Source organism: Aquarana catesbeiana, linkage group LG03, assembly GCF_042186555.1.
Source record: "Aquarana catesbeiana isolate 2022-GZ linkage group LG03, ASM4218655v1, whole genome shotgun sequence".
Classification (NCBI taxonomy): Eukaryota; Metazoa; Chordata; class Amphibia; order Anura; family Ranidae; genus Aquarana; species Aquarana catesbeiana.
The window spans coordinates 679,095,575-679,120,541 of record NC_133326.1 but is presented as its reverse complement, the minus strand read 5'-3'; the positions used below and the strand labels follow the sequence as shown (position 1 = coordinate 679,120,541).

Below are 24,967 nucleotides of genomic sequence, written 5' to 3'. Positions count from 1 at the left end.
ATCAACATGTACAAATATATAAAGGGTCCTGGCCTATAGCAGAATGATTTCCCCTTCTGAGTGGACATCATATGACGTTCCTCGGGGGCGCGCAGTGCGGTGATCTGTTGTCCGGTGTATTCCTTGGACACACTGCATCACCAATCTCAGTGAAGAGCCTATGACGTAGGCTCTTTACCATGTGATTAGCTGTGTCCAATCAGGAAATGCCAGTTATCGGCATTCCTCTCCTCACACTGATAGCGTGAGGAGAGGAAAGATGATAAGCGGCTTTCCTCACAGGGGAGATCTGCCCCATCATTAATGCCTGTTAGTGCCCACCAGTGATGCCAATCAGTGCCGCCAATCAGTGCCCATCGGTGCTGCCTATCAGTGCCTCCTATCAGTGTCCATCAGTGCTACCTATCAGTGCCCATCAGTGCCACCTATCAGTGCCCATCAGTTCTGAAAGTTCTCCTTTACCATCAAATCAGGAACACCTGCCAAGTTTGAGAACCCATAACACCTGTCTCATCGACCAAACTCTGTTCAACCCAGGACATTGCGCAAATATTCTTCTTCTCGCTCTATTTCTTTGTCGCTGTATTATGTCTTTATTTCTTTGAAACATCTTTTTTTTTCCTGTAAATATTTTATTCGCATCAATTTTGACCTTTTCATTATTAAAACCTTATTATGAAAAGTGTTAAACTGGTCCCTAAGCTCTTAATGCAAGCTAGAAAATATCCCATCTCTTCAAGAGTGCTGCTGTATAGGATAAATCCTATGAACATGCCTGTCTGTGGTGACTGTGCGTCTTACAGACGATTATTCTAAAATCATAATTGTAATGCTAAATTGGTGGAAGTTCTGACTCTTCAGTAAAAGTCACTGGTGGCAGTTAAAGGGTTAATTACTTAATTAGCCCAGTGACAATCGCTCCCAGGCTGCTGGCACCTAGATTGGGTCCCACAAGCTGGAAAGTCTTTGTGTCGGGTGCAGATAAGACTGGCATTGTTATGTAATGACAGTGCGGTGTGAGATTGGCCAGCCCTTTGCCATGAGTTAGTGAGGAGGGCAGAGATCTGATACCCGTGTTCCTCACATATTGGGGACGAACGGGTGTCAGAAAACCCTCCTCTTCAGAGAAGCCTATCCTACCCAAACCTAACAACTGTATTTTCTCCATCAGATCATCCCCCACAGTTATTACCTTTTGTATCACTTGACCCTCCCTCCTAGATTGTAAGCTTTAAGGAGCAGGGCCCTCTGATTCCTCCTGTATTGAACTGTACTGTCTGCCCTCATGTTGTAAAGCGCTGCACAAATTGTTGGCGCTATATAAACCCTGTATTATAATAATAATATTAGTGCCACCTATCAGTGCCCATCAGTGAAGTAGAAAAATTACTTATTTACAAAATTTTATAAGAGAAAACTTTTTTTTTCCCCGAAATTTTCGGTCTTTTTTCATATGTCTAGCAAAAAATAAATACCCTAGTGGTGATTAAATACCACCAAAAGAAAGCTCTATTTGTTTGAACAAAATTATAAAAATTGTCAATCAAAATGTGACAGCACTGAAAGCTAAAAATTGTCCTGGGCAGAAAGAGGGGAAAGTGCCCGGTATGGAAGAGGTTAAAACAAGTTCTGCTTTTTCTTCACTTCATGTTTCACTTATATCCTCTTTCTATAAATTACAATATATTCAGACCATACAGCGGTGACCACACATATCCTCCAGATACGGCACCCTGTAAGAAGAGATGAGACTCTTCATCGTGATCAGTCTGTCCTTTCTAGGTAAGTGATAAAACTAATTATGAAAGTCGTTATTTGTATCTAATTTGTGGCCGGTCTGGGCACCGGAGGGATTGCAACAATAAATAAGAAGCTATGAACAACCTTCAAAATTCATCTTCCTGGAAGTGTGAGCTGACACATTTCTTTTTTTAATTTTTTATTTAAAGGTATGTGACATACATTGAAATGGTAGCTTCACAGAATACGTGGTACAAACAAAGGAGCAATTATATGATCAACAGATAGTTGTATCTGAAACAAAGATACGGACCCCGGGGGTAATGACGAGGGATTAGCTCTGCAGGTGTTTAATGTACCCCAACACCTAGAACGTGTTAGACTAGTTCTTCACATTGACGGCCATCTAATTAATTAAAATACTTTAGGGTTTAGCACCGATAGCCTTGAAAAGTATCAGTGCCTTGGGGAAGAGTGATATGGAGTGACCAACTAGGGTCGAAACATACCAGTTCTTGAATTAAATGGAAAAGAGGGGGGGAGAGAAAATAGAGGGAAAGAGGGGGTGGGAGAAAGAAAGGAAGAAAAAGGGAGAGGATGGGATGGAGGGGGTTTATAGGTAAGGTGAGGTAGGGAAGGAATCCACCAAGGGAGCAAGGACCGCCCACATTTTGCCGGCCATCTGATAACCACGGTTGGAGCTTCTGACAGTCAATAATGCCAGACTCACGGTTGGAATCAAGAGCTTCTGAAGTCAATAAAGCCAGACTATGCATTGCAGAGGTATTCCCCTGGGAAGCGGAACTGGGTCCAATAAAACTATCTGGGCTTATGTTCCTCCGATTTATCCCGGATCGTTGCAGTCAGGTCTTCCATTCGTTCAGCTGACACATTTTTCAATAGATAATATTATATGGGTATAGCTTCAAGTGATTCTAAAGTCTCCCTTTTTAAGTTAAAAGTACCAAACATGTAATACAGTTGGTTTTGTACAGAGCAGCCCAGATTCTCCTCTTCTCGGGTCCCTCTTCAGTTCTATTGGCTCCTCCCTCCTGTTGAGTGCCCCCTACAGCAAGCAGCTTACTATGGGAGCACCCGAGCCAAGCCATGGCTCCCTGTGTCTATTCAGACATGGAGCCACGGCCTGGCCCACCCCCTTTCTCTCCCCATTGGCTGACTGACTTGATTGACAGCAGTGGGAGCCAATGGTGCCACGCTGCTGTCTCAGCCAAGGAGGAGGAGAGTCCCAGGCAGTCGAGTCTTTCGTGCAACATTAGTGGATAGAGGAGGGGCTCAGATAAGTAATAGGGGGACTGAGGGGGCTGCAACTGTAATCTGGCAACTTGAAGGCAATCTGTACAAAGGTTTACAGAACACCTGCAATGTCCCTTCCCACTTGTGTGATTGATTCACTGATTTTCCCAGAAATATACACTAAAGCCTCCTACACACAATCGGATTTTCCGCAGACAAAGAGTCTGACTTTTGCCCGAAGGGCGTTGGCCGGGAACTTGTCTTGCATACAAATGGCACACAATTGTCAGCCAACAAACACGAACATAGTGACGTACTATGTGATTTTTCCAGCTCTTTACCGCCACCCTTTGGGCACCTTCTGCTAATTTTGTGTTTGGTGAGTATTGCTTCCGAGCATGCATGTTTGTACTTTGGACTTTTGTCTGATGGACTTGTGTACACACAATCGGAAAATCTGACAACAGACTGTTGTCCATGGAAAGTTTTAAAGCCTGCCATCCAACATTTGTCCACGGAAAATCTGACAACAATTGTCCGATATACAAATGGTCGGATTTTAGGCCAATAGTGTGTCATCACACATTTCCCGTCGGAAAATGCGATCGTGTGTGTACGAGGCTTAAGTCAGATTTTAGGCATCATCTACAATGGGAATTTCAATTTTGGTGAAATATTCTCCAATGGTTAATCACTTCTAAAGGGATGCAGACCCTGTAGCTCTTCTCATCAGAACACTGAGAGTGCACAGGTGTTTATAATGAACCTGACCCTCCCCTTAAGAATCAGTCTGCACAGGACATGGTCAAACAAACAGCTATTTACTAAGAGCAAAAACAGGTAGGAATCAAAGTTTGTTATAATCCCTCCAATGTACTTTAGAAACTTTAAAATGGTCCCTATGCAAAAAATGCAAAATCAAAAATGTGTCAGCAAGCTTGCACACTACTAAAGACAAATCCACTGTGCACTACAAGTGCACTTGGAAGTGCAGTCGCTGTAGATCTGAGAGGAAGATCTGTTGATTTTTATCATACAATCATGTGCATGCAAAAATGTTGTTTTTTATTTTCCTTTCATGTCTTCCTCAGATCTACAGTGACTGCACTTCCAAGTGCACAGTGGATTTCCCTTTAGTAAATGTAGCACCCTTGTCCTAAACAGGGCTGCTAGTAAATTTAGCGATGCTAGGTGGTAGCTAGCTTGGCTAATTTGTAGTCTATTTATCAAATGGGTCTGGTGTCAACTATGATTTCTCTCTTTTGCCAATAGGTGGCACTGTTACCTTTGTCATCAGTGTAATGAGTTACAGTGAATTCAGGTTATGAGTGTATATACCTCTCACTGCCAATCAGCCGAGAAGGCTGGGAGAGGGTATTTATTAAGAGAATGATGAGATGATCGGGGTTCTTTTTACCCGGGCTGTGGCCTGGATGGACGTGTGTGGAGCAGCAGCAGAAATGTAGGCCTGAAGCCTGGGGCCTTGTCATGTGGGTCAGGGGCTCTGTCGGAGAGAGCCTGGCCGTTGCCGGGAAGCATGGGAGAGAAATTGCCAGAGGATCAACCACTTTTATTGCCGAAGGCATGTATAGAGGGATGGAGTTTTGAAGGAGTACCAGAGGAGATTCTTCATCAGCCGGGGACTGTGAAGTAGCTAGGAAAGCTTCAAGAAAGAACTCATCCAAGGAATCCAGAGGGTAGCTGTGAGTTAAGCTCGAGGAATCCAGCGGGTAGCTGTGAGCTGAGCTTGTTGCTATAGGATACAGCAGTTGCTACGAAATACAGGATTGCTGAATTCAGCTTAAAGGCCTTTGTTCTGTATAGCTGTCTGCCTAATTTTATTTTTGTCCAAGGAGTCTGCCAATTTGCTATTGCATTTGCCCTATTCCTTTCTCCCACATTTCATGTTAAGAGAAATGAAACTCTCTTTGTTCATTTTCCGAGGTGACTGGCGCCCATCTTTCCTCTTTACACAACACACCATGCCTAGTAACCTGCATTCTGAGGAGGAATGTCAGCCCTCCCTGACTCTGGGGGTCACCACCAGGCCTCTGAAAGTAGGGGAGAGCGCTACATAAATAAACCCCAATGTTTCATGTGTGAAGAGCACCGAGGGGTCAGTTTTATCACTTTGTATTTATTGGCGTATAACACTCACTTTTTCACCATGAAAATTGGGTGCAAATAGTGTGTGCGTGTTATACGCCAATACTTCAATTTCAGCTGCCTCGGAGGCAGGGGGGGGGGGGGGGCGGGACGAGTGCCGTCAGATTACATACAGTGAGAATCTCCTGTTTACTTGGCGGCCTCTGTAATAGGAAGTCAATAGATGGCAATGGCGAGGCTGCTGCATTTATGGCAATGGCGAGGCTGCTGCATTGATGGCAATGGTGAGGCTGCTGCATTGATGGCAATGGTAAGGCTGCATTGATGTGGACTAATAAGGCTGCATTGATGGCACTTGTATGGCTGCAGGTGGGCATTAATCAGGCTGCATTGATGGCAATGGTGAGGCTGCAGATGGGCACTGACCCTTATTTTGCTTCAAAGTTCCTTATTTAAAATTGAAGTTTTTTCCTGAAACTTCCCTCCTAAAATGAATGTGCGTGTTATACGCCTGTGCATGTTATATGCCGATAAATACAGTAATTGTGTTTGGCACAAGAAACTTTGAAGGAAGAGGACAGTGGTGGCCCATAATGCAGGGCACAGGGGCGTCACCCCCCTATCCATGCGTCCGCTAACACCAGCTGCCACTGGAAAAGGATTTCATCATGAGGTGGCATTTTTTAAATATTCTCAAAGGATTTTCATAACTATATCTGCACACTTGTGAGGACACTGATTTTATACATAGTTTTCCTTTCTAGATTTGGAGGCACTTATTTAAAGTGTGATCACATTCCCATTCTTTCATTAATCAATGCAAAGGTTTAACAAATTTTTGCTCCAATGTACATCAATTACCCAGAGGGGAATTTTTTTTCTTCAACTAAAGTTGGTCTACTCTTTAACTATGAAATAGAAATTAAAAAGGGATAAGTCACTTGTGCATGAGCAAAGCACAGTTTCACTTTGGAAAAGAGAAAAACCTGCAGAGGATTACTTTATTTTCTAGAGCATTGTAAGTAAAAAACACCGTTTGTTCTCACCCCGGGCATCTTTGAACTTCCTGTAGACATTAGTGGGGGAGGAGGCAAGATAACAATTATGCTAGCTCAGCAATGGCAGCACAGTTCAGAACAGGACCAAATGTCCTAAAGGAATGAGTCCGTTCTCACAAACATCGGTCTAGTTAAATAGCTAGCTGGATTAGATCTTCTAAGGAAGCCTGAGCCTCAACCCTGGCTTGCTTGTCCTTGAGTGCTTCAGACAGACCAAGCTTCAGACAGACCAGCCTGTATCTGCTGACCACTTAGGAAATTCAAAAATATAGTCCTCCACAGGCCATTGTCCTTGTTTTAGTGCATGAAGGGCGGCCTCGGCAGTAGTAGGCCGCTGGGAGTCATTATAAAATTGTGCCACAGCTTCAAAAAATGCATAAACAGAAATGAAGACTGGGCTCTTTTGCTCAAGTAGGTGGTGCACCCAAGACTATGGTTCTTCTGATAGAAGAGAGATAATGAACCACACTTTTAAGGCCCTAATATTTATTTGGTCCCCTGAGAAGCGTTCAGGAACAGGGACCCTACGTTCTCGAGGAGGCAACAGTAGGAGTGATGGCTGAATGTTCTAGAGCAGAAGAGGTTGATGCTATGGTGGTGATTGGTGGATTCTGGTCAGCAGGAGCAGCGGACACAGAGAGATTTTGCAGATGATCCTCTAATTGGAAGTAGCCCTCCTGTAGGTTCTTCACTGCTTGTGTTAGAGCTGCGACTTGATGGCACAGAGCCTGTATTGGGGAAGCACCTTTTTTGGCCTCTGACATGATGGCTGGTTGATGCGGTCGTGTATCTGGTTGGAGGTTGAAGTGACAAGAGGGCTTCCCTTGTGGCTGAGTGCCAAGCACCTCTGGTGGTGGTAACAGGATGTGCTGAGCTCAAAGAAGCAAGGGTTGTCAGCTGTGCTGTTTATCATGTGACTGTGGTATACATATAATCCAAAAAGGTATATAGTGGCAGCCAGGGGCGTTGCTAGGTCTGAAAAAGATCTGGGGCTATAGCCCATAGCAGCGGTCACCAACCGGGGGGGGGGGGTGCACGGGTGTTGGCGTTTCAATCTTCATGGCACCATGGTTGATATGGTGTCAGGGTGATCAAAGCGCATTGTTTCTATTGTAATATATAATGAAGTGGTTCAACTCACCATAATGCAGAATCAGTGGGAGCCCTGGGCGTGTCACTTGCCACATCATCTGCCACCATTTGCAGATTGTCACTTGCCACCCATTGCAGATTGTCACTTGCCACCATTTGCAGATTGTCACTTGCCACGTCACCTGCCACCATTAGCAGATTGTCACTTGCCACATCACCTGCCACCATTAGCAGATTGTCACTTGCCACGTCACCTGCCACCATTAGCAGATTGTCACTTGCCACCATTAGCAGATTGTCACTTGCTATGCCAGCCAGTGCCACTAAATGTGCATTCTCGCTGCATTGGTTGCAGGCTGGCAGCACTGGCCCATTTAGTGAGGGCAGGAGAGCTGAGAGGCAGGGCGGGCAGTGAGAGATGATGTAATCTCTCTGCTCCCCACCACACCTCCGACATTGAAGAGGCCCATTTAGTGAGGGCAGAAGAGCGCTGATGTGTGGCAGGCAGTGAGAGATGACATCATCTCTCTGCTCCCCGCCGCACATCGCTCCCACATTGAAGTCCCAGCTGTGAAAGCGGAAGATTGGTGACGGGTGGGCGGAGAGAGATGATGTCATCTCTGCTTGTTCGCCTGCTCGTCTCCAGGGCTGGACTGAGACAAAAATTTGGCCCTGGACTTCATCCAGACCGGCCAACTTTGACAGGTCTCACCCATGCCGGATCTTCTGGTCCCCCTTGCTCCTGTGGTCCCCCTGTGCTTCTCTGGTCCCCCACGTGCTGCTCTGGTCCCCAGACTTGCGCTGGTCCCCCTGTGCTCCTCTGGTCCACCACGTGCTGTGCTGGTCCCCCTGTGCTCCTCTGGTCCACCACGTACTGTGCTGGTCCCCCTGTGCTCCTCTGGTCCCCCGCGTGCTGTGCTGGTCCCCCCTGTGCTCCTCTGGTCCCCCTGTGCTCCTCTGGTCCCCCGCGTACTGCGCTGGTCCCCCGCGTGCTGCGCTGGTCCCCCTGTGCTCCTCTGTTCCCCCGCATGCTGCGCTGGTCCCCCTGTGCTCCTCTGGTCCCCTGTGTGCTGCGTTGGTCCCCCTGTGCTCCTCTGGTCCCCCGCGTGCTGCGTTGGTCCCCCTGTGCTCCTCTGGTCCCCCGCATGCTGCGCTGGTCCCCCTGTGCTCCTCTGGTCCCCCTGTGCTCCTCTGGTCCCCCGTGTGCTGCGCTGGTCCCCCGCGTGCTGCGCTGGTCCGCCTGTGCTCCTCTGGTCCGCCTGTGCTCCTCTGGTCCGCCTGTGCTCCTCTGGTCCCCCTGTGCTCCTCTGGTCCCCCTGTGCTCCTCTGGTCCCCCGCGTGCTGCGCTGGTCCCCCGCGTGCTGCGCTGGTCCCCCGCATGCTGCGCTGGTCCCCCTGTGCTCCTATGGTCCCCCGCGTGCTGCGTTGGTCCCCCGCGTGCTGCGTTGGTCCCCCTGTGCTCCTCTGGTCCGCCTGTGCTCCTCTGGTCCGCCTGTGCTCCTCTGGTCTGCCTGTGCTCCTCTGGTCCCCCGCGTGCTGCGCTGGTCCGCCTGTGCTCCTCTGGTCCGCCTGTGCTCCTCTGGTCCGCCTGTGCTCCTCTGGTCCGCCTGTGCTGCGCTGGTCCCCCGCGTGCTGCGCTGGTCCGCCTATGCTCCTCTGGTTCGCCCGTGCTCCTCTGGTCCGCCTATGCTCCTCTGGTCCGCCGCGTGCTGTGTGCTGCGCTGGTCCCCTGCATGCTCCGCTGATCCCCCGAATGCTGTTTCGGTCCCACATGTGCTCTGCTGGTCCCCCCCCCTGCTCTGGTCCCCGTGCTCCTCTATTCCCCCCCCCCATGCTGCTCTATCCCCCCTCCCAGCGCTCACCTCCTCTCCCTGCTTAGATAGGCATACAGACATGACCCTAGGAGTGGACACTGATAAGCTTATTGTACGATCCAGAAGTCATGCAGCCGCACACAGCTGTGACATGAACTTCCTCGGCACTCGTTCTCTTGTTCTTTCCTTCCCCCGCTCTCATCTAGATTCTCCGCGGCAGCAGACAGGATGAAGAGCGGGGGAAGGAAAGAACAAGTGAACGAGTGCCGAGGAAGTTCATGTCACAGCTGTGTGCGGCTGCATGACTTCTGGATCGTACAATAAGCTTATCAGTGTCCACTCCTAGGATCATGTTTGTATTCAGCCGCGCAGCATAAGCAGGGAGAAGAGGTGAGCGCTGCGGGGGGGGTGGGGGGGGGTCCGATGGCTCAGTGCCTGTACATGCCTGATCGTCCCTCCTCCACCTCCAATGCCGCCCGCCACAGCAGCGACCCGCCGGCTCTTCTCTCCTCCACAGTCCACACCCGATGAGACTCGGGGCTATGAGCTCCACTTTCGGGGCTCCAGCCTCGATAGCCCCCCCCTGGTGACGCCTATGGTGGCAGCATTTCAATGTAAAAAAGATTTATAGGCTGTGGGCACTGTGGGGAGGCAGATGAACTTTTTTCATATTACTGGGTTTAGTAACACTTTACATCAGCTGAAGTATAATTGTTTTGGAATTAACTTCTATGCCTTATTGAAGAGTTAGGTTGCCTGTGCCAAGTCAGTCAGTGACCATACTTTTCCAACAGAGTGAGCCTAAAGACCTTGTTTTTGGTTGTCCCCAGAAAAGTAATAGAGGGGAAATCCAATGGGGACGCTTGTTCTGGTGACCTCGGGGTAAAAAAAATTCTTGCTTAAATTAAGTTACTATAAAACACTATAGTCAAACTAGAGACTCTTAAGGTGTTTAAACATTTGTATAGGTCTTAGAATTTTTCAGAAAATCTGAAGCCCTAGGATGTAAGATCCATTCATTCCATCCATTGTGTTGTTTTTAATGTAACTGCCTACTCCCAAATTGTCATTTGAAGAAAAACACATTAATATTCTACACCATTTTTTTGTTGTGTAGAAAGAAAAAAACAACAGAAATTAAATTAGAGATGCTATCTGTCATCCAAATAAAAATTACTTAACAAAAAAGTGTGACTCAACGCTCACCAAACTTCTACTAACATGAAATTAGCAGAAGGGGCCCAAAGAAGGCGCTTGAGAAATTAACTTCCTCTTTAAACCCTCATAGTACGTCACTACGTTCGTGTTTGTCGAACGACAATTTGCGGATAGTTAGTATTCTAGACAAGATCCTGCACACACCCTTTTGATAAAAATCAGATGCTGTCGTACAACAATCAAACCGCGTGTACGAGCCTTAAGGCTTGATTCACACTAATGCATTTTTTGATGCTTTTTGCATTGTGCAGGTATGCATTTCATTTTTTTAACATTGGTTCCTATGGAACACGTTCACACCAATGCATTTTTCTGCCTCTGCACTTTTGGAAAGGGTCGGGGACTTTTTTCCTGCAAAATGCAACATTTTGCATGTAATAGATTTCAATGGACCCACATCCAAAACGCAAGTACTGCATTCTTACTGCACTTTTGACACGATTTGCAATTTGTGGGTTTTTTTTTACATTCACTGTATATAGCTGGTTGCTGAGCAGCGGTCTGGGAAGCGGCTTCCCTGCTGACAGCTGAATGTAAAATTAAAAAAAAAAAATTGCCGGCTAAAAAAATTCATGAAAAGAACAGCGTGGGGTCCCCCCAAAGACCATACCAGACCCTTATCCGAGCATGCAGCCTGGCCAGAATTCTCAATGACCTATACATTTTATATCTGACCCTCACAGAGCTCCTGAAACTCATACATGAACCCCAGGTTAAGAAACACTAAAATAGCGGAAGCAATTTCTCAATTTGCAAACACTCTGCATCCTTTTTTAAAGTGATTGTAAAGTCTATTTTTTTTCCTATAAAAATAATAAACATGTTATATTTACCTCCTCTGTGCTGTGGATTTGCACAGAGCAGCCCAGTTCCTCCTCTTCTCGGGTCCCTCTTCGGTGCTCCTGGCCCCTCCCTCCTGTTCAGTGCCCCCCCCAGCAAGCAGCTTGCTATGGGGTCACCCTACCTAGCTGAGTCACAGCTCCCTGTGTCCATTAAGATATGGAGCCCGACCTGGCCCTGCCCCCTCTCTCATCGATTGGCTAGCTGACTTTGATTGACAGCCCCAGGAGCCGCTGCTGCGTCTCAGTCAATCAGGAATGGGAAAAAAGGGTATAAGTACCACAGCGCTGACAGCCTAAATAAATACAATAAAGTGCAACTGTAGTGCATACAAAATTAGGTGCAAAATTAATCCAAAAAAACCCCCCGAAAAATATATCAAGAATGTAGCCAGTGAAAGCTTAAAAAACACGAGCAAATCTGTATAAACTTCTAGTTGGAAGGTTCCTTTCACAGGTGCTGTTGTGCTAGAAATAGTGCAAATCAATATTAAGCACGTGGCCAGTGAAAGTCCAAAAAAGACGTGCACATAAGCAGCTTGCGGCACCGCGGTGACATCACGTCCGATGCCCGTTCAATTGCAGTTAGGTTGTGAGAGAACCTATTGATCAATGGATTGGTAATTGATGTTCATCCATTTTCATCATTTGTTTTTGAAAATGAAGAAAGACAAGAAAAAACATTTTTTTTTTCTTTTTTCAATTTTCAAAACTTTGTGACAAAAAGTGAGGTCTGCAAAATACTCACTATACCTCTCACCAAATAGCTTGGGGTGTCTACTTTCCAAAATGGGGTCATTTGGGGGGGGGGGGGTTGTGCCACCTGAGCATTCCATGGCCTCCGAAACTGTGATAGGCAGTGAAGAGTGAAATCAAAAATTTACGCTCTTAGAAAGCCTGAAGGCGGTGCTTGGTTTTCGGGGTCCCGTACGCGGCTAGGCTCCTAAAAAGTCTCACACATGTGGTATCCCCGTATTCAGGAGAAGCAACAGAATGTATTTTTGGGTGTAATTTCACATATTCCCATGGCATGTTTGAGCAATATATCATTTAGTGACAACTTTGTGCAAAAAAAAAAAATATGTCTCTTTTCCGCAACTTGTGTCACAATATAAAATATTCCATGGACTCGACATAACTCTTAGTAAATAGCTTGGGGTGTCTATTTTCCAAAATGGGGTCATTTGGGGGGGTTGAACTGTCCTGGCATTTTATGCACAACATTTAGAAGCTTATGTCACACATCACCCACTCTTCTAACCACTTGAATACAAAGCCCTTTCTGACACTTTTTGTTTACATGAAAAAATTATTTTTTTTTGCAAGAAAATTACTTTGAACCCCCAAACATTATATATTTTTTTAAAGCAAATGCCCTACAGATTAAAATGGTGGGTGTTTCATTTTTATTTTTTTTCACACAGTATTTGCGCAGCGATTTTTCAAATGCATTTTTTGGGGAAAAAACACACTTTTTAAAATTTTAATGCACTAAAACACACTATATTGCCCAAATGTTTGATGAAATAAAAAAGATGATCTTAGGCCGAGTACATGGATACCAAACATGACATGCTTTAAAATTGCGCACAAACGTGCAGTGGCGACAAACTAAATACCGTTTTGAAAGCTTTTAAAAGCCTTTACAGGTTACCACTTTAAATTTACAGAGGAGGTCTACTGCTAAAATTACTGCCCTTGATCTGACGTTCGCGGTGACACCTCACATTCATGGTGCAATTGCTGTTTACATTTGATGCCAGACCGACACTTGCGTTCGCCTTTGCGCGAGAGCAGGGGGGGGACAGGGGTGCTTATTTTTTTTTTTTTCTTTATTATTTTTTTGCTTTTTTATCTTATTTTTAAACTGTTCCTTTCATTTTTTTTTTTTTAATCATTTTTATTGTTATCTCAGGGAATGTAAATATCCCCTATGATCGCAATAGGTAGTGACAGGTACTCTTTTTTGAAAAAATTGGGGTCTATTAGACCCTAGATCTCTCCTCTGCCCTCAAAGCATCTGACCACACCAAGATCGGTGTGATAAAATGCTTTCCCAATTTCCCAATGGCGCTGTTTACATCCGGCAAAATCTAAGTCATGAAATGCTCGTAGCTTCCAGTTTCTTAGGCCATAGAGATGTTTGGAGCCACTCTGGTCTCTGATCAGCTCTATGGTCAGCTGGCTGAATCACCGGCTGCATTCTCAGGTTCCCTGTTAAGACAGGAGAGCCAGAGAAAAACACGGAAGACGGTGGGGGGGGGGCATTCCCTCCCCCTGCTTGTAAAAGCAGTCTAGAGGCTAATTAGCCGCTAGGATTGCTTTTACATGAAAGCTGACCGCTGGCTGAAAAGAATGATACCAAGATGATACCTAAACCTGCAGGCATCATTCTGGTATAACCACTCAAAGTCGTGAATGGCGTACCTGAAGACAAAAAAATGGTTAACAATAATACCTGAAAAGCAAACATGATAAAACATAATAACAATAAAACATTGCAGAGTAGAATACAGTAAAAAAGAGCAGAACAATAGAGAGAGAATAGAGAGAGAGAGAACAATAAAACGACAACTATTTTTTTATTTTACACTTTTTTTTCTAACTAACTTTTATAACTGTAACCGGTTCCAGGTTCGGGTCTCTCAAAATGCGATGGCATCTTGGGAGACCCTGTGAAAGTGTGCCTAGTCTGTGCAATGCTGTACTCGGGAGGACATATAGAAAATGCCTCTCATGCAGCCGACTGCATTTGGTTGGGGATGTGAATGGGGGAAGTACGGGCGCTGCAGAAGTGGTGGGTTCCCAATTAGGATTGGCGAATGCAGCAGGAAGGGCACTATGGGCACGACGGGCCTGTGTTTGTCTTCTTCTTGGTGGCAGCGGGACACTACTTGAGCTTGTCCCTCGCCAGCTTAAAACTGCACTTATGGGACTCGCCACGTCACCAAGTCTTACTGCAGTGCTGGTTTGACTATGACCGGGGTGTACTAGGCCACTGGTGCTTGCCAGTTCACCAAAACGCTACCAAAAAAACTGTTAGCGATCGCAGGGATCAGGCCTGACTCTGCGAACGCTGCAGTTATGTGTTTAGTGTTTTGTAAGTGACAGTGATCGATCGATACTGCACTTGGGTGGGCTGGGCTGGGCCGGGCGGAGGGGCATAATGCAGGTGCTAGCAGGTATCTGGGCTGATCCCGCTAACACTGCGTTTTTGGGAACCCTAAACTGCTGGGGACGCCAGTATAGATCTGATCGGATCAGATATTGATCCGTTCAGATACTATACCACTAAGGGAGGCGTATGCTGCGTGCGTGGGTGTTAGCGGTACTAGCGCTAATCTGACGCTGCCTGGGGCGACGCATATCACCGCCGGGCGATCGGGGGGCTAAACCTTTATTCGGTAATAAACGGCAGGTGCCCTGACACTATAAAAAATAAACGAACTAACCACCGTCACCGTAACAGTTATACGGTGAACAGTGGTGAAAGGGTTAACTAGGGGGCAAGCAAGGGGTTAAAACATTTATTAGATAGTATATGGGGGTCCCTGTCGCTATAAAATGCTGACGGCGAACCTAAATATTTACCTCCCTAACTATCGTCACCAGTGACACTAATACAGCGATCAGAAAAATGATCGCTTAGCGACATTGGCGACAGGGGGTGATCAAGGGGTTAAAACTTTATTAGGGGGGGTTAGGGGGGTACCCTAGACCTAAAGGGGGCTAACAGTAACTGTCCCACCACACTAAATGTCACAAACTGACACCATGCAGTAATCAGAAAAAAAAACAAAAAAAACTGCTTGGTGTCAGTGTGACGGGGTGGGGGAGGGGGTGATCGAGGTGGGGATCGGGGGGTAAAGGGGGGTGTTTTGTGTGCCTGGCATGTTCTACTGTGTGTGTGTAGTGTTACACTCACATTAAAGTCTTCTCTCCTCGGCGCCGGAACGGAAAATACCGAGCCGAGGAGAGATGACATCATTTCCTTTGCTGCTGTTTAGCATACAGCAGCAGAGGAATGATTTGATTGGCCGGCGGCGATCGCGAGGGGGGGGGCCATGAACGGATGGTCTCCCCCTCATCTCCGATTGCCGCTGGACAAAAACGGACCGCCTCGGGCATCGGGGGGGTCCAATCGGACCCCCCGCCCGCGGGAGGCAGATCACATATATGTACGCGATTCTGCCTGCCCGTGCCATTCTGCCGACGTACATAGGCGTGAGGCGGTCCTTAACCACTTGCCGACCGCCTCACGCATATATACGTGAACAGAATGGCACGGGCAGGCAAAATCACGTACATATACGTGATCTGCCTCCCGCGGGCGGGGGGTCCGATCGGACCCCCCCGGTGCCCGAGGTGGTCCGTTTTTGTCCAGCGGCAATCGGAGATGAGGGGGAGACCCCCCCGGTGCCATAGGCGGCCGGCTCTTGTTCGCGGGCGATGAGAGGTGAGGGGGAGGCCATCCATTGATGGCCACCCCCTCCCGATCGCTCCCAGTGAATGAAATGCTTCCTCTCCCTCTGTAATGTAAACAGAGGGAGAGGAAGTGATGTCATCCCTCCTCGAGCCGGTCTTTTCGTTCCGGCGCCGAGGAGAGAAGACATCCAAGTAAGTTGCACCAACACTACACTTCCAGTAGAACACGCAGGCACACTTTTCACCCCCCGATCACCCCCCTGTACCCCCCGATCACCCCCCTGTACCCCCTGTCACACTGACACCAATAGCAGTTTTTTTTTTTTTTTGCATTGGTGTCAGTTTGTGACAGTTATAAGTGTTAGGGCAGTTAGGTTAGCCTCCTTTAGGTCTAGGGTACCCCCTTTAGGTCCAGGGTACCCCCCTAATCCCCCCTAATAAAGGTTAACCCCGTGATCACCCCCCGTCACCAGTGTCGCTAAGCGATTGTTTTTCTGATCGCTGTATTAGTGACACAGGTGACGCTAGTTAGGAAGGTAAGTATATAGGTTCGCCGTCAGTGTTTTTTATAGCGACAGGGACCCCCATATACTACCTGCTAAAGGTTTTAACCCCTTGATTGCCCCTAGTTAACCCTTTCACCAGCGATCACCGTATAAGTGTTACGGGTGACGCTTGTTAGTTAGTTTATTTTTTTAGTTTATTATAGTTTTAGGGCACCCGCCGTTTATTACCTTATAAAGGTTTAACCCCCTAATTGCCCGGCTGTGATATAAGTTATGTTTTTAGGGACAGATAAGGTCTGCGTCGCCCCAGGCAGCGTCAGGTTAGCGCCAGTAGCGCTAAAACCCACGCACGCAGCATACACCTCCCTTAGTGCTATAGTATCTGAACGGATCAATATCTGATCCGATCAGATCTATACTCCCCAGCAGTTTAGGGTTCCCAAAAACGCAGTGTTAGCGGGATCAGCCCAGATACCTGCTAGCACCTGCGTTTTGCTCCTCGGCCCAGCCCAGCCCACCCAAGTGCAGTATCGATCGTTAACTGTCACTTACAAAATACTAAGCACACATAACTGCAGCGTTCGCAGAGTCAGGCCTGATCCCTGCGATCGCTAACAGTTTTTTGGTAGCGTTTTGAATCAGTCGCTAACAGTCAGGAGCTTTTTTGCCTGTGAGTCTACCCTAAAGTGTACCCCTAAATTTAGAGCCAAAAATGGCAAATCGAAGGTACACTAGTGAAGAGGCCTACACGTTTCTGAGCATGACAGATAGTGAAGAGGAAGTCACTCATCTGTCAGATTCAGGCTCAGAATACGATCCTGTAGAGGACAGCGGCTCCATGACAGATAGCTCTGACGATGGAGTTGTGGTCCCTGCTAAGGTCAGGCGTACCAGACCCCGAACTTCTTCTGTCCTTGAAGTGCAAGAACCGCAGGGCTCTCGTATGGAGCAGAGAAGTACTAGTGCCACTATTCCTTCTGGTGAACTGGCAAGCACCAGCGGCCTAGTACACCCTGGTCGTACATCCAGCACTGCAGTAACACTTGGTGACGTGGCGAGTCCCATAAGTGCAGTTCAAGCTGGCGAGGTGGCAAGCACTAGTAGTGTCCCGCTGCCACCAAGAAGACGAACACAGGCCCGTCGTGCCCATAGTGCCCTTCCTGCTGCATTCGCCAATCCAAATTGGGTACCCACCACTTCTGCAGCACCCGTACTTCCCCCATTCACTGGCCAACCCGGAATTCAGGTGGAAACAGTTGACTGGATTTTTATTCGCTGTTTTTCACCGAAGATCTCTATAGATCTATTGTGGACCAAAGCAATTTGTACGCTGGTCAACACATCGCCACTATTCCCCAGTCCTCCCTTGCCAGAGATTGGTAACCAATTACGGTTTCCGAATTTAAGATCTTTCTAGGCCTTTCCCTCCTCATGGATACGGGCAGATTTTGCGGTTCATGCACTTCAACGACAATGAACTCTGTCGTCCTCGTGGAGACCCTGGATACGATCGGCTCTACAAAATTCGGCCCCTCGTAAACCACTTCAACCAACGTTTTGCAGACTTGTTTACTCCCCATCAAGTTGTCTGCGTTGATGAGTCCCTGATTAAATTTTCTGGCCGCTTGTCATTCAAACAGTACCTTCCCAGCAAGCGTGCCAGATACGGGGTCAAGATGTATAAGCTCTGTGACAGGGCCACAGGCTATACATGTAGATTTATGGTTTACAAGGGCAAAGATAGTCACGTAGAGCCGACAAACTGCCCTAACTACATAGGAAGCACTGGCAAGATAGTGTGGGACTTGGTGTCACCCTTATTCGGAAAGGGGTACCACTTGTACGTGGACAATTATTACACAAGCGTGCCACTTTTTAGCCACCTTTTTGATCATCAGATTGGAGCATGTGGCACCGTGCGACCTAATTGCCGGGGCTTTCCCCAGCGGCTTGTAGATTCCCGTCTTAGGCTGGGGGAGAGAGCCTGCTTGCAGTGTAATAACTTGCTCGCTATGAAGTGGAGGGACAATAAGAATGTTTTCGTTCTTACCTCCCTTCATGCAGACACGACGACCCAAATTACTACGGCGACTGGTGTTGTGGAGAAACCCCTCTGTGTTCACGAATATAACCAAAATATGGGAGGGGTGGACCTCAACGAGCAGTTGTTGGCGCCGTACCTAATTGCCCGTAAGGCCAGACGCTGGTACAAAAAGTGTCTGTTTATTTATTTCAATTGGCTTTGCTGAACGCTCATGTGCTATACAGAGCTTCAGGACAGACTGGATCCTTCCTTAAATTCCAGGAAGAGATCATCAGAGCCCTTCTGTATCCAGACGGTGCTCTACCTCACCTTCCCCAACCAAATGCAGTAAGCCGGCTGCATGAGAGGCATTTTCTTTATGCCCTCCCGAGTACCCCTACCCAACGAACCCCCCAAAAAAGATGTCGTGTCTGCAGCAAGCGCGGATTTAGGCGTGACACCCGGTATTGTTGTCCCCTCTGTCCTGGCAATCCTGGTCTTTGCATTGGTGAATGTTTTGAACGCTACCATACACTAGTGGAGTATTAGCGTAGGGTACAGCACTGCACAGACTAGGACACACTTTCACAGGGTCTCCCAAGATGCTGTCGCATTTTGAGAGACCCAAACCTGGTACCAGTTAAAAAAGTTAAAGTTACAAAAAAAAGTGTAAAAAACAACAAAAAAAAGTAAAAAAAAGAAAAAAACAAAAAAATATATAGAAATAAAAAAAACAAAAATAGTTGTTGTTTTATTGTTCTCTCTCTATTCTCTCTCTATTGTTCTGCATTCTATACTGCAATGTTTTATTGTTATGTTTTTATCATGTTTTCTTTATAGGTATGCAATTTTTTTATACTTTGTTTTTTTTTTTGTTAACCACTTTTTTGTTTTCAGGTACGCCATTCAGCTGCAGAGCGGATTTATTTATCTTGACAGCAACAGCGTTTGCTCCCACGATACATAAAGCCGTGACTCCAGCGCTGTCGGAGGTGATTTCACTACCACGGTTACATACTTCAGCATATATGCCGAAGCGTGGGGGCAGCAGTGGGTGGAGGAGCGATTTGCTCCTGCCTTTTGCGGGAGGATGCCCCCATGCTTCGGCATATATATATTTTAGGTAGGCACAGGTTGCGTTAAATGTTTTATTTTTTACTATGTTTTTTTTTGTATTTGCTTTGCAGGTATGGTAAGTATTACTGTTATACTGTAATGTTACTTTGTTTTTTTGTTAACCATCATTTGCTTAGCAGGTACGCCAAAAAAAGAAAAAAACAAAAAAATATATAGAAATAAAAAAAACAAAAATAGTTGTTGTTTTATTGTTCTCTCTCTATTCTCTCTCTATTGTTCTGCATTCTATACTGCAATGTTTTATTGTTATGTTTTTATCATGTTTTCTTTATAGGTATGCAATTTTTTTATACTTTGTTTTTTTTTTTGTTAACCACTTTTTTGTTTTCAGGTACGCCATTCAGTTGCAGCGCAGATTTATTTATCTTGACAGCAACAGCGTTTGCTCCCATGATACATAAAGCCGTGACTCCAGCGATGTCGGAGGTGATTTCACCACCACAGTTACATACTTCAGCATATATGCCGAAGCGTGGGGGCAGCAGAGGGCGGAGGAGCGATTTGCTTCTAACTTTTGCGGGAGGATGCCCCCATGCTTCGGCATATATATATATATATATATATATATATATATATATATATATGGTGCATGTATGCCCATCATTAGAAGTGGGTGGATGAAGGGAGGTATTCTAATGGTGGGCATACCCACCGATCAATATCTTTTTTTCGTTCAGCCCACAGGCTGCATGAAAAAAAAGTTTACAATATATGCCCAACAAGGAACAGCAACGTACTGGTATGTTGCTGGACTTTGAGTGGTTATACCAGAATGCCTGCAGGTTTAGGTATCATCTTGGTATCATTCTTTTCAGCCAGCGGTCGGCTTTCATGTAAAAGCAATCCTAGCGGCTAATTAGCCTCTAGACTGCTTTTACAAGCAGTGGGAGGGAATGCCCCCCCCCACTGTATTCCATGTTTTTCTCTGGCTCTCCTGTCCCAACAGGGAACCTGAGAATGCAGCCGGTGATTCAGCCAGCTGACCATAGAGCTGATCAGAGACCAGAATGGCACAAAACATCTCTATGGCATAAGAAACCGGAAGCTACGAGCATTTCATGACATTTCATGACATGATTTCGCCAGATGTAAACAGCGCCATTGGGAAATTGGGAAAGCATTTTATCACAACGATCTTGGTGTGGTCAGATGCTTTGAGGGCAGAGGAGAGATCTAAGGTCTAATAGACCCCAATTTTTTTCAAAAAAGAGTACCTGTCACTACCTATTGCTATCATAGGGGATATTTACATTCCCTGAGATAACAATAAAAATGATTAAAAAAAAAGAAAAAATGAAAAGAACAGTTTAAAAATAAGATAAAAGAAAAAAAAAAAAAATAAAAAAAAAATAAAGCACCCCTGTCCCCCCCTGCTCTCGCACAAAGGCGAACGCAAGCGTCGGTCTGGCGTCAAATGTAAACAGCAATTGCACCATGCATGTGAGGTATCACCGCGAAGGTCAGATCGAGGGCAGTAATTTTAGCAGTAGACCTCCTCTGTAAATCTAAAGTGGTAACCTGTAAAGGCTTTTAAAAATGTATTTAGTTTGTCGCTACTGCACGTTTGTGCGCAATTTTAAAGCATGTCATGTTTGGTATCCATGTACTCGGCCTAAGATCATCTTTTTTATTTCATCAAACATTTGGGCAATATAGTGTGTTTTAGTGCATTAAAATTTTAAAAAGTGTGTTTTTTCCCCAAAAAATGCGTTTGAAAAATCGCTGTGCAAATACTGTGTGAAAAAAAAATGAAACACCCACCATTTTAATCTGTAGGGCATTTGCTTTAAAAAAATATATAATGTTTGGGGGTTCAAAGTAATTTTCTTGCAAAAAAAAAAATGTTTTTTCATGTAAACAAAAAGTGTCAGAAAGGGCTTTGTCTTCAAGTGGTTAGAAGAGTGGGTGATGTGTGACATAAGCTTCTAAATGTTGTGCATAAAATGCCAGGACAGTTCAAACCCCCCCAAATGACCCCATTTTGGAAAGTAGACACCCCAAGCTATTTGCTGAGAGGCATGTCGAGCAGTGGCGTTGTTAGGTGGGTGCGGGGGGTGCGGGCCGCACCGGGTGACACCCGCCAGAGGGGTGACACCCGTAGGTAGCGGCACACACCGCTACACTGCCCGCTGCCCTGATCTGCGCCACGGGACTTGTGCTGTGTCCCTCAGCACAGCGGACTGAAGCCGCCTCCCCCTCCTCTCTGTTTACTTCACACAGGAGGAGGAGGAGCCCAAGGGACACACACGGCTGTGTGCATCTGTCCGCGCTGTTCTGAGGTCTGTAAACTTTATGCATACAGTATGTGGGTGGACATGTGCAGGGGGATTCTATACTAATGGGGGGCGCTGCACTGAGGGGGATTCTATACTAATGGGGGGCGCTGCACTGAGGGGGATTCTATACTAATGGGGGGCTCTGCACTGAGGGGGATTCTATACTAATGGGGGCTCTGCACTGAGGGGGATTCTATACTAATGGGGGCTCTGCACTGAGGGGGATTCTATACTAATGGGGGCTCTGCACTGAGGGGGATTCTATACTAATGGGGGGCGCTGCACTGGGGGATTCTATACTAATGGGGGCTCTGCACTGGGGGGATTCTATACTAATGGGGGCTCTGCACTGGGGGGATTCTATACTAATGGGGGGCTCTGCACTGAGGGGGATTCTATACTAATGGGGGCTCTGCACTGGGGAGATTCTATACTAATGGGGGGCTCTGCACTGAGGGGGATTCTATACTAATGGGGGCTCTGCACTGAGGGGGATTCTATACTAATGGGGGCTCTGCACTGGGGGGATTCTATACTAATGGGGGGCTCTGCACTGAGGGGGATTCTATACTAATGGGGGCTCTGCACTGGGGGGATTCTATACTAATGGGGGCTCTGCACTGAGGGGGATTCTATACTAATGGGGGGCGCTGCACTGAGGGGGATTCTATACTAATGGGGGGCGCTGCACTGAGGGGGATTCTATACTAATGGGGGGCTCTGCACTGGGGGATTCTATACTAATGGGGGCTCTGCACTGAGGGGGATTCTATACTAATGGGGGGCTCTGCACTGAGGGGGATTTTATACTAATGGGGGCTCTGCACTGGGGGGATTCTATACTAATGGGGGGCTCTGCACTGAGGGGGATTCTATACAAATGGGGGGCTCTGCACTGAGGGGGATTCTATACTAATGGGGGCGCTGCACTGAGGGGGATTCTATACTAATGGGGGGCTCTGCACTGAGGGGGATTCTATACTAATGGGGGCTCTGCACTGAGGGGGATTCTATACTAATGGGGGGCTCTGCACTGAGGGGGATTCTATACTAATGGGGGGCTCTGCACTGAGGGGGATTCTATACTAATGGGGGGCTCTGCACTGAGGGGGATTCTATACTAATGGGGGGCTCTGCACTGAGGGGGATTCTATACTAATGGGGGCTCTGCACTGAGGGGGATTCTATACTAATGGGGGCTCTGCACTGAGGGGGATTCTATACTAATGGGGGGCTCTGCACTGAGGGGGATTCTATACTAATGGGGGGCGCTGCACTGATGGGGATTCTATACTAATGGGGGGCTCTTTACTGAGGGGGATTCTATACTAATGGGGGGCTCTGCACTGAGGGGGATTCTATACTAATGGGGGGCTCTGCACTGAGGGGGATTCTATACTAATGTGGGGCTCTGCTCTGAGGGGGATTCTATACTAATGGGGGGCTCTGCACTGAGGGGGATGTCTATACTAATGGGGGGCTCTGCACTGAGGGGGATGTCTATACTAATGGGGGCTCTGCACTGAGGGGGATTCTATACAAATGGGGGGCTCTGCACTGAGGGGGGAATCTATACTAATGGGGGGTCTGCACTGAGGGGGGATTCTATACTAATGGGGGGCTCTGCACTGAGGGGGGATTTTATACTGATGGGGGAGTCTGCACTGACGGGGGATTCTATACTGATGGGGGTCAGCACTGGGGGGGTGTATGTACTGATGGGGCAGTCTGCACTGAGGTGGGAGGTTGATACTGATGGAGGGGGGTCTGTAGACTCTGTACTGAGGGAGGGTTTCTGTACTGATGGGAGGTCTGTACTGAGGGAGGGGGTCAGTACTTAGTGGGGGTCTATACTGAGGAAAGGGGGTCTCCACTGAGCGGGGGTCTGTACTGATGGAGGGGGTCTGTACTGAGGGAGGGGAGCCTGTACTTAGTGGGGGGGTCTATATTGATGGAAGGGGGTCTGTACTGAGGGAGGGGGGCTATATTGATGGAGTGGGGTCTGTAGTTAGTGGAGGGGGGTCTGTACTGAGGTAGTTGGTGGAGGGGGGTGACACCAATTTTTTTGGCACCAGGTGACACCAACCCTAGTGACGCCACTGATGTCGAGTCCATGGAATATTTTATATTGTGACACAAGTTGCGGGAAAAAGACAAATTTTTTTTTTTTTTTGCACAAAGTTGTCACTAAATGATATATTGCTCAAACATGCCATGGGAATATGTGAAATTACACCCCAAAATATATTCTGTTGCTTCTCCTGAGTACGGGGATACCACATGTGTGAGACTTTTTGGGAGCCTATCCGCGTACGGGACCCCGAAAACCAAGCACCGCCTTCAGGCTTTCTAAGAGCGTAAATTTTTGATTTCACTCTTCACTGCCTATCACAGTTTCGGAGGCCATGGAATGCTCAGATGGCACAACCCCCCCCCCCCCAAATGACCCCATTTTGGAAAATAGACACCCAAAGCTATTTGCTGAGAGGTATAGTGAGTATTTTGCAGACCTCACTTTTTGTCACAAACTTTTGAAAATTGAAAAAAGAAAAAAAAAAAATGTTTTTCTTGTCTTTCTTCATTTTCAAAAACAAATGAGAGCTGCAAAATACTCACCATGCCTCTCAGCAAATAGCTTGGGGTGTCTACTTTCCAAAATGGGGTCATTTGGGGGGTTTTGTGCTATCTTGGCATTTTATGGCCTTCGAAACTGTGATGGGTAGTGAGGAGTGAAATAAAAAATTTACGCCCTTAGAAATCCTGAAGGCGGTGATTGGATTTCGGGGCCCCGTATGAAGCTAGGCTTCCAAAAAGTGCCACTCATGTGGTATCCCCGTACTCAGGAGAAGCAGCAGAATGTATTTTGGGGTGCAATTCCAAATAAGCCCATGGCCTGTGTGAGCAATATATCATTTAGTGACAATTTTTTGCAAAAAAAAAAAAAATTTGTCAAATTCCCGCAACTTGTGTCAAAAAATAAAATATTCCATGGACTCAACATGCCTCTCAGCAAATAGCTTGGGTTGTCTACTTTCCAAAATGGGGTCATTTGGGGGGGTTTGTGCCATCTGGGCATTTTATGGCCTTCAAAACTGTGATAGGTAGTGAGTAGTGAAATCAAATATTTACGCCCCTAGAAATCCTAAAGGCGGTGATAGGTTTCGGGGCCCCAGTACGCGGCTAGGCTCTCAAAAAGTCCCACACATGTGGTATCCCCGTACTCAGGAGAAGCAGCTGAATGTATTTTGGGGTGCAATTCCACATAGGCCCATGGCCTGTGTGAGCAATATATCATTTAGTGACAACTTTTTGTAAATTTTTTTTTTTTTTTTGTCATTATTCAATCACTTGGGACAAAAAAAATTAATATTCAATGGGCTCAACATGCCTCTCAGCAATTTCCTTGGGGTGTCTACTTTCCAAAATGGGGTCATTTGTGGGGGTTTTGTACTGCCCTGCCATTTTAGCACCTCAAGAAA

At 46.8% G+C, this 24,967-nt stretch overlaps 1 protein-coding gene across 2 annotated transcripts in view; it reads left to right on the top strand.

The window, feature by feature from the left end:
• Window positions 1–1,665: 1,665 nt before the first annotated feature.
• Window positions 1,666–24,967, top strand: part of LOC141133512 (uncharacterized) — a 65,443-nt gene continuing 42,141 nt past the window's right edge. For both annotated transcript variants that reach the window (XM_073622938.1, XM_073622937.1), the window contains exon 1: window positions 1,666–1,782. In XM_073622938.1, the coding sequence (XP_073479039.1) occupies window positions 1,746–1,782 (37 nt within the window). In that variant the 5' untranslated portion in view covers window positions 1,666–1,745. The remainder of the gene's footprint in view (window positions 1,783–24,967) is intronic.